Consider the following 15,034-nt stretch of genomic DNA (forward strand, 5'->3'; position numbering starts at 1 on the left):
AGTTGACTTAGGTGTCGTTCATTATTTTTCTTGCATAATAAACCGGATGAAATATCTTGTTGATCCTTTTTTTCCAAAACCGCTCCTACCGCAACGTCGCAAGCATCACACATGAGCTCAAATAGTAAGCTCTAATTGGGTGCGGTAATGATGGGAGTGGTAGTTAATATATACTTGAGAAGCTCAAAAGCTTTCATGCAATCATCATTGAACACAAACTTTGCATCTTTTTCCAACAACTTGCACAAGGGGTTCACCACTTTTGAGAAATCCTTGATGAACCTTCGGTAAAACCCCGCGTGACCAAGAAAGCTCCTCACTCCCTTGACGGAAGTAGGAGGAGAGAATTTTGAAATCACTTCAATTTTTGCTTTGTCCACTTCAATACCATTCTTTGAGACCTTATGGCCAAGGACAATGCCCTCCTCGACCATAAAGTGACACTTTTCCCAATTAAGCACTAAGTAGGTCTCTTCACATCGGGATAACACTTTGTCAAGATTATCCAATCATTCTTCAAAGGAATCCCCCACAACACTGAAATCATCCATGAACACCTCGAGGGGGTCCTCCACCATATCCGTAAATATTGCCATCATACACCGCTGAAAGGTAGCCGGTGCATTACACAAACCAAACGGTATCCCCGAGAATACAAATGTGCCATACGGACAGGTGAAAGTAGTTTTCTCTTGGTCTTCAGGTGCAATGAGAATCTGTTTGTACCCGGAGTACCCATCCAAAAAGCAATAATAAGCACGCCCGGCAAGTCTATCCAACATTTGGTTGAGAAATGGCAATGGAAAATGGTCTTTGCGGGTCACTTTGTTCAACTTTCTATAATCCATGCATACCCTCCAACCGATGACAGTTCTTGTGGGGATCAATTCATTTCTATCATTTGTGATCACAGTCATAACCCTCTTCTTTGGGACATATTGTTTCGGCGAAGTCCATGAACTATCAGAAATAGGGTACACAACCCCTGCATCTAGCCACTTGATGATCTCTTTCTTAACTACCTCTTGCATGGCCTTGTTCAACCTCATTTGATGTTCCACAGAGGGTTTGGCATCTTCCTCCAATATGATTTTGTGCATGCAGAAGGCGGGGCTTATACCCCGAATATTCGTCAATGTCCAACCTATTGCCTTCTTCCTTCTTTGAAGCACCGCAAGAGTGAAATCTACCTGCACGTTAGTTAAGCACGAAGAAAGAATAATAGATAATGTGGAACAAGGGCCTAAGAACTGATACCTGAGGTGTGAAGGCAAGGTATTTAACTCCAATATTTGTGGCTCCTCGATTGAGGGCTTTGTTGGCGGAGTCTTCCGGTTCTCAAGGTCGAAGGAAAGTTATGTGTAAGATCCCATTCCTTGCAAAGCATTTGTACATTCTATCAAGCCTGCCTTCTCATCATCCTCATGATTCAACAACACAACTTCTAGAGGGTCTTCCATATTGATCATAACACTCGTGTCATTAACAATCACCTCTATCACAAGATCCACAAAAGAGCATACTTCATTACTATTAGGCTGCCTCATTGACTTGCACACGTGGAATACAACATTTTCATCGCCCACCCGGAAGGTGAGATCCCCATCTTCCACATCAACCAATGCCTTCCATGTTGCTAGAAAATGTCTCCCCAATATGATTGGCACCTCATAGTCAACCTCACAGTCGAGTATCACAAAATCTGCGGGAAGTATGAACTTGTCGACCCAAACTAGCACATCATCAATTATCCCCAATGGCCTTTTCATTGTTCGGTCCGCCATTTGCAACCTCATGGAAGTAGGTCTTGGTTTCCCTATCCCCAATGTCTTGAACACAGAATATGGCATCAAATTAATGCTCGCTCCCAAATCGCACAAGGCTTTGGCAAAATTGGCACTACCGATAGTGCATGGAATTGTAAAGGCACCGAGATCTTCTAGATTTGGAGCCATGGAATGCATAATGTCACTCACTTGATGTGTCATTTTGATCGTCTCACAGTTCATTGACCTCTTCTTTGTTACCAAGTCCTTTATAAACTTGGCATATCCCGTCATTTGTTCTAGAGCTTCAACAAAAGGTACATTTATGGACAAACGTTTCATCATATCAATGAATTTCTTGAATTGGTTCTCGTTGTTTTGCTTTGCGAACCTTTGAGGATACGGTGGAGGAGGCCTTGGCAAAGGGGCCTAGGCTTTGGGCACTACCATTTCTAGTATGTCTATCACGTGTTCCCTAGATGGGTTCACATCATTTTGTGTCTCCTCCACGTTGTCATCAATGTCTATCCTCGCTTCATCATTCACATTCTCATCATTGATTTGGATCTCATCATCTTCTTGCATAACCAAATCATCATTCACAATCTTTCTTAGATTGGAGGTACTTGCATCTCCACCTCTACCGCTTCTTGTGGTCACTGCCATAGCATGGCTCGTATTGTTTCCACCATTCGAGTTTACTACCGTATTACTTGGTAGTGCCCCCTTAGGGCGAGTATTGAATGCTTGATAAATTTGACCCAATTATACTTCCAAGTTGCGGATAGAAGTATTGTGGGAGGCTATTTGGGCATCGGAGTCGGCATTTCTTTCCATCATTTGCTTGAACATACTTTCTATCCGCCCCATCTCAATATTTGAAGAACTTTGCCCTTGAGACGGATATGGAGGCGGGTTGTTGGGTTGTTGATACATCGGGGAGCTTTGAGGGCCCAACCCCCTTGGTTTCCATTGCCTCCCCAATTACTATTATTGTTACCACCCCAATTGCCTTGGTTATTTCCTTGATTCCCCCAATTTTGATTGTTGTTCCCCCAATTGTTCGGATTGTTGTTGTTTCCACTATTCCAATTCCCTTGGCCTTGGTTACCCCAATTTTGATTGTTTCCCTGTGATCTCCACTATTGTTGATTTGGAGCATTGCTCCTTTGACCTTGGTAATTGTTCACATATTGAACCTCTTCACTTTGATCATCATAAGAGTCATATTGGTTGTACCCACTACCACTTTGCTCAAATTGATCCTGATCGTGTTGAACTTGTTGACCTCTTTGTCTCCTCTTGTTAACCATTACATTCATCCCTTCCATGGCATTTACTTGCTTTGGCCCCTGAACCTGCTGAAGTTGTGCCTTGACTAACTGATTCATGGTAGTTGTCAACTCTGCTATGGCTTGTCCGTGATCATGGAGTTCGTTGTGAAGGTGGATAACATTAGGGTCACCCTGAGGAACGTTGGTCCGACTTTGCCAAGCTGAAGAGGTGTCCGCCATCTCATCTAATATTTCACATGCTTCTGAATATGATGTGTTCATGAAGTTTCCCCCTGCGAGCTGATTCACCACACACTGGTTAGTTGTGTTGATACCCCTATAAAAGGTTTGCTGGATCATTGCTTCAGTCATATCGTTATTGGGGCACTCTCTGACCATTGTCTGGTACCGTTCCCAAATCTCATGTAACGGTTCATTTGGCTCTTATTTAAAAGTAAGGATTTCATTTCTCAATGTTGCCATATGTATCGGAGAAAAGAACTTCGCTATGAACTTCTCGGCCAACTCATCCCAAGTGGAGATGGAATGGTTGGGTAGCCTCTCAAGCCAATCTAAAGCCTTCCCTCTAAGTGAGAAAGGGAAAAGCCTTAACCTCAAAGCGTCCTCAGATACATTCGTCTGCTTGCTCCCCCAACATATGTCTACAAAACCTTTTAGATGCTTATATGCATTCTGATATAGAGCTCCGGTGAAGAAACCCCTTTGTTCCAATAGAGTAAGCATGACAGTGGTTATTTGAAAATTGCCCACCTAAATCCGGGGTGGGATAATTTCACTTGCGTAGCCTTCATTGGGCAACACCCGGTGTGCTGCCTTTGGAGGAGGTGGGGGAGAGTTTGGAACGTTGTCATGAGGCGGGCGACCTCTTCTTTGTACTTGAGGTTCAAGGTGAACCTCATCCACTTCATTTTCATCTACCTCCTCCCCCTGAGGAATATGTCCGAGGACCTCGTTAAGAGCCATTTGGTACCTAAAAGCAATTGACACACAAAAATTAGAAAAACGGAAGGAAAGAAAAACAAGACACACAAATAGTTAGATATATAGCTAAGACCGTCTAACTCCCCGGCAACGGCGCCAAAAATTGATTGGGTCCAAACCTACACCACTATTGAGTAGCGAGGATGGTCGATGCAGTTTTACCCAACAAGATCGGGATCGATTTCCACAGGGAGTTAATTGATTTGGAATTAGGTTTATATCTAAGTCTTGATGCGTGTGTTGTTCCTAATTGCACTTCCAAACATGATGGTGTTGATTCTACTTCTAATTCTATTCTATTATATGCGATGATTAAAGCTAAGTACAATATTTTTGATGTTGGTTTTCAAGTGTTTAAAAGGACTATGGTAGTGACTTTCGCCTAGGGGGACATCTAACGGGTAGTAAGAATCTAGGGCAAGATTGATTAGTTTGGGATCGTAATATAGTCATCACACCCAAGTACTCACTCTATATCTCTCGATAGTTTGAGTGATTTTGCCCAATTTGGCTTTCTCAAGTCCAACTGGGTATTCATGCAAGTCATGTAATATTAGCTCAAGTCGAGTATTACTATCTCTAGGTTTAACCCTTTAATTGGGGCTATCAATTTCTTGAGTTCACCCCAATTCCTTGTTAGCCTAGTTTTCCCAGACTTAATTCCTCTTTCTCAAGAAGAGACCAAATCATAAAGGCATGAATCAGTGTTTGCAACCACTAATACTATAATTCTAGCAAGAACTAGGCTAAATATCACTAACCCATACACATTCAAGCCCTAAAATTCAAGACCCATTAAATACTCACACTAGAATTGAGTCACAACCCTAGCTATGGGTCTAGATACTCATAATAATAGCAGAAATCAAAGATAAAGAGAAGATATAATCCATAATACTAAATTAAAAGAAGAAAATCTAATGTTATAAAGTAAATATTGTACAAAATTGCCCAAAATAAAAACCTAGCCGACTCCCGTACTCAGCAAAAACATAACATAACCTAAATTTGACAAAAAGATCTATTTATACTAAACTAAATTTTTCGGACAAAAATACCCCTGTGGAAGTTTCGCGGCCGCGTAATTCTGACCGCAGCCGCACACTTGCTTTCGCGGCCGTGTAATTCTGATCCCGGTCTGCGTTTCTTCACTTCTGGACCAGGTTTGAACCTTGTTTCGCGGATCTCATAATTTCTACCATATCTGCGTGAGAGACTTCGCAGCCGCGTAACTTTGACGCGAACTGCCCTTCTCATTTTTGCTTGAGTTATGCACTCTCTGAACCTTAGCAACCGCGGTCCGCGAAATTCCCATCGCGGTCGTGCTGGTACTTTTGCGGCCGCATCTTCTTGTCGCGGTCCGCGTTCATGTTTGGGCCCAAAAAAACCATCTCTCTGATTCTTCATATCGCGGACCGCAAAATAATGGCCGTGTCCGCGTTGATACTTTCGCGGCCGCACTTTTTTGTCGCGGTCCGCATTCCATACCTCTTGGCCGAGTTTTGGTTTTTGTTCAAGTTTTGACTCCTTTATGAGTTTATTATAGCTCCTTTGGCTCATTTTGAACAATCCCTGCAAGCAAGCATATTAAGTTAGTTTCCGGGAATACCTTCACGCATTGTTTTGCCCAAAATACAAGTAAAAGAGAGCAATTAATAGGCTAAAATCCCTACTTATCAATACGCCGCCCCCAACACATAGATCACATAGAAAATAGACTCGATTCTACCCTATTTTCCTAAAATCAAGGTTAACCAAGATACTTACCTCTTTTTGGAATACAATCAACAACCCAACACAGATTTTTCTTTATAATAAGCCTCCAAAGCAATCGAATCTAGTCAAATATTGTTTAAACAAGTTAAAACAAGATTTAGAATCTACCCTCGAATGAAAAAGGTTCAATCTTTGATATAATTTAAAAAGTCAACAAAAAGGCAACCCAGGCGCACATGGTCAAAATATGAAATTAAGACCAAAATCCGGATTACCCATTCACCCCACCCAGGATATGAGATTTATTTCGAAATCCGACCTCAATTTGAGGTCTAAATCTTAATTTTACAAAATCCCTAAATTTTACCCAAAACCCCCAATTCTTAGATTTGATGATGAAATTCGTGAAAAAGTAGTTGAAATCAAATGAAAACAAGTTAAGTTTACTAATCTATGAATTTGGGAAGAAATAGCTCTCTAAAAATCTCCTCTATGGAGTCTAGAATTCAAAAATGGTGTAAAATGAGCTAAATCCTGAAATCTCACCATTTAATCCAGTTGTAGATATCATAATTGCGAACACTTGTTTTTAATTGCAACGCAAAAGCGAACCACTGTTCACAAAAGCGAATAATGTTTGATCCATTCAGTTGTCGCAATTGCGACAAAAACTTTGCATTTGTGAAGTGCCCACCTATCGTAAAACGATTCAATCTTCGCATTTGGGAAGTTGTCCAGCCCATCCTTGAGTCACAAATGCGACACATTGATTGCAAATGTGATGCCCTCTAACTCGCAAATGCGAAAAAATCTCTGCATTTGCGAAGTGCCCACCTATCGCAAAAGAGATTCAATCTTCGCATTTGGGAAGTTGTCCAGCCCATCCTTGAGTCGCAAATGCGACGCTTTGATTGAAAATGCGATGCCCTCCAGCTCACAAATGCGATCACTACTTCGCAATTGTGAAGCATACCTGCCCCTACCCAATATCGCAAATGCGAGTCGGACTTTGCAAACGCATTTTCCCAGAAGGAATATCTTTAGATATCCCAAGTAGCCTCCTCAATCAGCTGACCTCTCCAATGCACTTTCACAGAAAGAATATCTTTAGATCTCAGCTTCCGAACCTGCTGGTCTAGAATAGCCACCGACTCTTCCCCATAAGTTAAATCCTCATCAAGTTGCAACGTGCTGAAGTCTAAAACATGTGACCTATCTTCATGGTTCTTCCGAAGCATGGAGACGTGAACCTCCCCAACTCTCTCCAAGATATCAAACGGGCCAATAAACCTCAAGTTCAACTTTCCCTTCTTCCCAAATTGCATCACGCCCTTCATAGACGACACTCGGAGAAGAACCTCCTCACCTTCCATGTAAGCCACATCTCGAACCTTCCGGTCCGCATAACTCTTTTGCCTTGATTGAGATGTACAAAGCCAATCTTGAATCACTTTCACGTTCTCCAAAGCATCACGAACCAAATTTGTGCCCAACAATATAGCCTCAACAAGCTCAAACCAACGGACTGGAGAACGATATTGCCTCCTATATAAGCCATGTGGATGCTTGACTGATAGTCGTTATTGTTGGCAAACTTTTCTAGAGGTAGAAAATGTTCCCACTAACCCCCGAAATCCATAGAGCATGCCTACCACATGTGCTCCAAAATTTGAATGGTCTGCTTAGACTGTTTGTTCATCTGAGAATGAACGCAGTGCTCAGCTCGACCCGCTTGCCCAACTCATGCTGCACAGCTCTCCAAAAGTGTGAAGTAAAATGCGTTCCTCGGTCTGAATGATGGACATGGGCACACCATGCAGGAGAATAATCTCCCGGATGTAAATCTTAGCCAATCGCTCTGAAGAATAGGATATCTTCACCGGAATAAAGTGTGTAGACTTAGTCAACCCGTCCACAATGACCCAAACAATATCATATTTCCTCAAGGTCCATGGTAAGCCTACCACAAAGTCCATAGTGATACGCTCCCATTTCCACTCCGGTATTACCAATTTTTGAGTCAACCCACACGGCTTCTAATGGTCATACTTCACCTGTTGACAATCCAAACACCGAGAGACATGTCCAACATTGTCTTTCTTCATCCTCCGCCACTAATAGTGCTGCTTCAAATCACGATACATCTTCGTGACACCAGGGTGAATGGAATACTGTGAACTGTGAGCCTCTTCAAGGATAAACTCTCTCAACCTATCAACATTCGAAACACAAATCCGGCCCTAAAGCCGCATAATACAATCATCCCCAATCACAACCTTCTTAGCACCACCCTGCTGCACCGTATATTTCAACACCTACAAGTGAGGATCATCAAACTGATGAGCCTTGATACGCTCTAACAAGGATTACTGGGCCACAACACAATCAAGAACCCTTCTAGGCTCCAAAACATCCAATCTCATAAATCGATTGGCCAAAGATTGAATATCCATATCTAATGGCCTCTCCACTGCCGGTAAAAATGTCAAACTGCCCATGCTCTCTTCCTTCCTACTCAAGGCATCGGCCACTACATTGGCCTTCCACGAATGGTATAATATGGTGATATCACTATCTTTCAATAACCCTAACTATCTCTGCGCCTCAAATCAAGGTCCTTCAGCTTGAATATATGCTAGAGACTCCTATGGTCGGTATAGACCTCACATTGAACGCCGTATAGATAGTGCCTCCCAATCTTGAACACGTGAACAATGGCTAGTAACTTCAAGTCATGCATAGGATAATTCTTCTCATGGACCTTCAACTAACGAGATAAAGAGGCAATCACTCTACCATACTGCATATGTATCGCGGCAAGTCCAATATGCGATGCATCATAATAAACAGTGTAAGATCCCGAACCTGTGGGAACACCAATACTGGGGTTATAGTCAAGGCAGTCTTGAGCTTCTAAAAGCTCTCCTCATACTCGTCGGACCATCTGAAAAGAGCGCCCTTCTGAGTCAACATGGTCAATGGGGTTGAGATAGATAAAACCCCTCCATGAACAGGCAATAGTAACCTACAAATCCCAGGAAGCTCTGAATCTCTATAGCTGAAGTAGGTCTAGGCCAGTTTTGAATTGCCTCTATCTCCTTAGGATCCACCTTGATACCCTCGGAAGACACAATGTGACCCAAAAAAGGCAACTGACTCTATCCAGAACTCAGACTTTGAAAACTTGGCATATAATTGATGATCCTTCAAAGTATGATATACAATCCGTAGGTACTGCTCATGCTCCTCACTACTACGAGAGTAAACCAGAATATCATCAATGAAGACAATCATGAAGGAATCTAAATAAAGCTTAAACACTCGATTCATCAAATTCATGAAGACTGTTGGAGCGTTAGTAAAGCCAAATGACATCACCAAGAACTCGTAGTGACCATATCGAGTCCTAAATCCTTTCTTAGGGACATCCAATGCCCTAATCTTCACTTGATGGTAACCAGATCTCAAATAAATCTTGAAAAACACCTTAGCACCTTGAAGTTGGTAAAATGTATCATCAATCCTAGGCAATAGATACTTGTTCTTGATAGTAACCTTGTTCAACTGCCGATAATCTATGCACATCCTCATTGATCCATCCTTCTTGTCAACAAACAACACCGGCGTACCCAAGGTGAAACACTAGGTCTAATGAATCCCTTGTCAAGCAAATCTTGCAACTGATCTTTCAATTCTTTCAACTCAAATAGGGCCATATGGTACGGTGGAATAGAGATAAGTTGAGTGCCCGAAGCCAGATCAATGCAAAAGTCGATATCCTTGTCGAGTGGCATAACTGGCAAATATGTAGGAAATACCTCAGGAAACTCACTTATAATCAATACTGAATCCATAGAAGTAACCTCCGCACAAGAATCACAGATATAATCCAAATACGCCAAACACCCCTTCTCGACCATATACCAAGCCTTCAAATATGAAACCACCCTACTAGTGGAGTGATAGAGAGTCCCTCTCCACTCTAAACTAGGCAACCCCGGTATGGCTAAAGTCACAATCTTGGCATGACAATCCAAGATAGTACGGGGACAACTAATCCATACCAGGAATGACCTCAAAATCCACCATATTAAATGACAAGAGATCAACTACTGTATCAAAACCATTAATAGTGACAACACAAGACTTGTATACCGTATCAACTACTATGGAATCTCCAACCGGTGTAGACACAGAAATAAGAACATAAAGAAAATCACGAGGCATACTTAAATGCAAAGCAAAATCTGAAGACACATAAGAATATGTAGAACCCAGATCAAATAACATGGAAGCATCTCTATAACAGACTGAGAAAAAACCTGTAATAACTGCATAGGATGACTGCGCCTCAGGTCTAGGTGGAAATGCATAACAATAGGGCTGAGCCCAACCAACCAGTCCTCCACCTCTAGGACGACCTCTCACTAAATGGCCTCCACCTCTAACTTAACGGACTCCACCTCAGGATACCTAAACCCCACCTTTAGCTGGTTGTGCGGGTGGAGGAGACATCGGTGCCGGAGTTATGTCAAGAGTACCCCGTTGTGGCATACTGCTCTGTGACCTAGAGAAAAACATGGCAATGTGCCTCAAATCCCCACATGTATAACAGCCCTCGGCTGACGTGATTGTTGAACCAGGAACTACCCTGTTGACCTGAATAAATACCCTGATAACTCTGTACTAGAGGTGCACTAATAGGAGCTGGTGGCGCACTGCATGCTAGCTGATCGGGATGAGGTCCATAAGTATTGTGGCTGCCTGAAGTACCATGGGTGACTTGTATAGATGATTGAACCAACCTGATAGGATGGCCTCTACTAAAGGAACCCCTGCCTTCAGACGAGGCACCACTGAATCCTAAAAAGTGATGGGGCCTCTTGTCAAAGGCCGCCTCCCTCGCCTGGCCTCTGATGCGCTCGATCCTCCTAGCAATCTCCATGACCCGAGTGAAAGAAATCTCAGACTCGATCTCTCTACCATTTGAATCCCGATGCCATATATAAGACCCTCGATGAACCTCTGTACCTTCTCCCTCCTAGTAAGGATTAGAATAGCTGCATGGCGTGACAGATCCACAAATCTAGTCTCATATTGAGTAACGGTTATACTACCCTGCTGAAGGCGCTTGAATTGACTGCACAACTCCTCTCTCTAAGTGAGGGAAATAAACTTCTCTAAGAACAACTGTGAGAATTGAGACCATGTGAGAGGAGTTGATCCCCCTGGCCTGCCATGCATATATACTTGCTACCATCTCTTGGTAGAACCATGCATCTGAAATATAGTGAAATTAACTCTGTTGGACTCTACTATCCCCAAATTGCGCCAAATGTCATGGCAACGGTCCAAGAAGTCCTGGGGATCCTTAGAAGGTATACCACTAAAGTGAGGGGGATAAAACTTGGTGAACCTGTCCAACCTCTTCAGCTCATCAGCTGGCATAACGGGTCTCTCCCCGGGCTGTGTAGCAACAATAGGCTGAACCGCCCCAATTAGTAGAACTGCTGGGGTCTAATAACCATGAGCTATATGCTTTGGAGTGTGAGTATCAAAGGTCTGGGCTCCTTTCCCATCCTGGGAAACAGCCGGTGCCATAGGAAACACGCTGGCCTGGGCCATACTCTCCATGAGGCCAACCATGCAAACTAAGGCGTCCTAAAGCACTGGGGTAGCAATAAACCCCTCTGGGACCTGAGATGGTCCTACTAGCTCGGTCGGAACTGGGATCTCATTTCCCTTCTCTATTTGAGGCTCTATAACGGGTGTCAGTGCATGCACTCTAGGCTGAGCTCTACCTCTAACTCTGGCTCTACCTCGGCCACGGACCCTACCCCTAGTAGCCGCTGCAATATGGGGCTCCAGCTCCTGATCAACTATAGATGACGTACGTGTCCTCACCATCTGTAGCTCTACCTCGAATCACCTGGCCTGTATCTACTAAGAATCTATCTCGCTGGTACCGATATCCAGATCTGCACAAGAGGTACAGAACAATAGTATGAGTACAACTGACTCAATATACTCAGTAAGTGTAGAGCCTAACCTCGACGAGGTAGTGATGAGGCTAAGATAAGACACCTACAATGAACCTATGCAATTATATATCAAGAACGAAATAACATGCAAAGTATCAAGTCAAATAACATGATAGCAATAAGTGAAAGGGGATAACGAATACACAAGTAAAGAGGCATAAATGGGAAAAGTAAGGTGAAGTGATAACAACTTTGAACCATCTTTCAATAAGTAAATAAACGAAGCCACAATGCCAAGTCCACATTACAAATGTTAAAGTAAAGGGCAATGAAATCAACAAAACAGTACGGCATCACCCTTCGTGCTTTTACTCTCATCCTGACATTATAATATAAAAACAAGCAATAAAATCAACAAATTTGCACGGCATCACCCTTCGTGCTATTACACTCATCCTCACAGTATAATACAAAAACAAGCACGGAAACAGCCTTCGTGCATATCCTCACGTTCACTCAAACAATAATATCAATATATAAATATGGCATGGAAACACCCTTCGTGCACAATCACTCTTACCCACGAGAATGACAACACCCTTCATGCATTTCACTCTTCCTCACAAGCACGACAACACACTTCGTGCATTTCACTTTCTTACCGAGCAATCACATACTACACATTACCAAGCAAGGTGGGAAGAAAATTCAATATCAACAATTGTATTTGAACACAACTCGTCATATGAGAATCTTCCGACAAATAACACCAACAACCAATTAACAATTCAACGATCTCAACACCAATATCTTAATTATCTCAACATAGAAAATAACATGTATACCAAAAATTAAGAAATAAACAATATATCTAAATCATGGAAGTCGTAATACAGAAATAACCTGCATGCTTATCCCATGGATAACGCATATACACCTATCACCTTGCATATACGCCGCACCAACACATAGAACACATAGAGAATGGATCGATTCTACCATATTTCCCTCAAGTCAAGGTTAACCAAGACATTTACCTCTTTTCGAAACACAATCAACAATACAACACAGCTTTTCCTTAGAACATGCCTCCAAACCCATCAGATTTAGTAAAGTATTTTTCAAACAAGTCAAAACAAGCTTTATAAATTAGCCTCGAATTAAAACGGTTCAATCTTTAACATAATTGAAAAAGTCAACAAACATTCAACCCCGACCCACATAGTCGAAATCCAAAATTAAGACCAAATCCCGATTGTCAATTCACCCTCGAGCCTGGATATGTTATTTATTTCAAAATCCGACCCCAATTTGAGGTCTAAATCTCAATTTTATAAAATCCCTAAATTCTACCCCAAAACCCCAATTTATACTTTAAAATTCTTAGATTTCACGATAAAATTCATGAAAAAGTAATTGAAGTTGAATGAAAACAAGATAAATATTACTAATTTATGAATCTGAGAAGAAATTGCTCACCAAAAATTGCCTCTATGAAGTATAGGGTTCAAAATTGGTGTAAAATGAGCTAAGTCCCGAAATCCCAACATTTAACCTGGCTGCAGATATCGCAATTGCGAACACTTATTCGTTATTGCAAACATGTGTTAGCAATTGCGATGTTCACAAAAGAGAACCACTGTTCACAAAAGCGAACAGTGTGCGAGTCCTTCAGTTGCTGCAATTGCGACATAAATTTCGCATTTGCAAAGTGCCAACCTATCGCAAAAGCGATTCAGTCTTTGCATTTGTGAAGCTGTCAATCCCAGCCTTAAAGTTGCAAATGTGATGCATTGATCGCAAATGCGATTCCCTCCAGCTTGCAAATGAGACCACTACTTCCTAATTGTGAAGCATACCTGCCTCTGCCTAATATCCCAAATGCGAACCTGACTTCGCAAAAGCGAAACTCGCAGTTGCGAACAGGTTCTCACAAATGCGAGACCTGTAGATCATGCACACCAGCAAATCCCAGCTTAGCCAAAACCATCCGAAACTTACCCGAGCCCCTCAGGCTCCAATCCCAACATTCACACAAGTGTAATCATGTCATACAATCTCTCTCGCAAGCTTAAATCATCAAAATAACATCAAATATCAAGAATCGATCATTAAAACTCAAGCTTTTCAAAGTTTAAACTCAATTTTCTAATTTTTCACATAAAGTGCCAAAACGGCCTCAGGTCACCCGGGACCCCAACCAAACATGCGTACAAGCCCAAAATCATCATATGAACCTACCTAAATCGTCAAACTAATGATCTGAGGTCGTTTACCATAAATGTTGACAATGATCAACTCTAGCCATTTTTAAATTCAAAAATCACATTTTCTTTAAACTTTCGCGTATAAGCTTTCCGAAGATCAACACAGACCCCACACGCAAGTCATAAATCATCAAATTAATCTATGAAAAGTTTCAAAACATAGAAAAGGGTACTAATACTCAAAATAACCTATCAGATCATCACGCAAACAATTTGGGGTTGTTATTTTGACGCTCTCTGATGTGCTCATACAAGGAAGACCAAGAAACCACATAAGCAAGAACCCGGTTGGGCTCCGAAACATCCAATCTCGCGAACTGGTTGGCCAAGGCCTGAACATCCATGGCTAGTGGCCTCTCAGCTACCAGTAAGTATGCCAAACTGCCCATACTCCTGCCTTTCTAATCAAGGTATCGGCCACTACATTGGCCTTCCCGGGATGATACAAAATAGTGACATCATAGTGTTTCAGCCACTGTAACCATCTCTGCTGCTTCAAATTAAGATCTTTCTGCTTGAACAGATGCCAGAGACTCTGTTGGTTGGTATAGACCTCACATGGAACACCGTACAAATAGTTCCTCCAAATCTTCAATGCATGAACAATAGCTCACAATTCCAAGTCGTGCGCCGGATAATTCTTCTCATGAACCTTCAGCTACCGAGACACTTAGGCAATTACCCTACCGTCTTGCATCAATACCACGCCAATCCCAATACATGACGCATCACAATACACAATGTAAGACCCCAAGCCCGTAGGCAACACCAACACTGGGGCTGTAGTCAAAGAAGTCTTGAGCTTTTAAAAGCTCGCCTCACACTCCTCAAATCATCTGAAAAGAGCACCCTTCTGGATCAATCTAGTCAAAGGTGCAACAATGGATGAGAAACCCCATACAAAATGGAGATAATATCCGTCCAAACCAAGAAACCTCCGAATCTAAATAGATGAAGATGGTCTGGATCAACTCTGAACTGCCCCAATATTCTTCGGATCTACCTTGATCCCCTTATTAGACACCACA

The 15,034-nt window shown here is 42.2% G+C and overlaps 1 protein-coding gene across 1 annotated transcript; it reads right to left on the minus strand.

Annotated features, from left to right (window-relative positions):
- Positions 1-1,355: 1,355 nt before the first annotated feature.
- LOC138894140 (uncharacterized) lies at positions 1,356-2,060 on the minus strand. The gene has a single exon (XM_070178820.1). It carries the CDS (start codon positions 2,058-2,060, stop codon positions 1,356-1,358), a length of 705 nt encoding a protein of 234 aa, XP_070034921.1.
- Positions 2,061-15,034: the final 12,974 nt, after the last annotated feature.

The sequence above is a fragment of the Nicotiana tomentosiformis genome, chromosome 6, assembly GCF_000390325.3.
Source record: "Nicotiana tomentosiformis chromosome 6, ASM39032v3, whole genome shotgun sequence".
Lineage (NCBI taxonomy): Eukaryota > Viridiplantae > Streptophyta > Magnoliopsida > Solanales > Solanaceae > Nicotiana > Nicotiana tomentosiformis.

Coding starts and splice junctions, on each gene's coding strand:
- LOC138894140 (XM_070178820.1), bottom strand. CDS start 2,060: ATGACGGGATATGCCAAGTTTATAAAGGACTTGGTAACAAAGAAGAGG.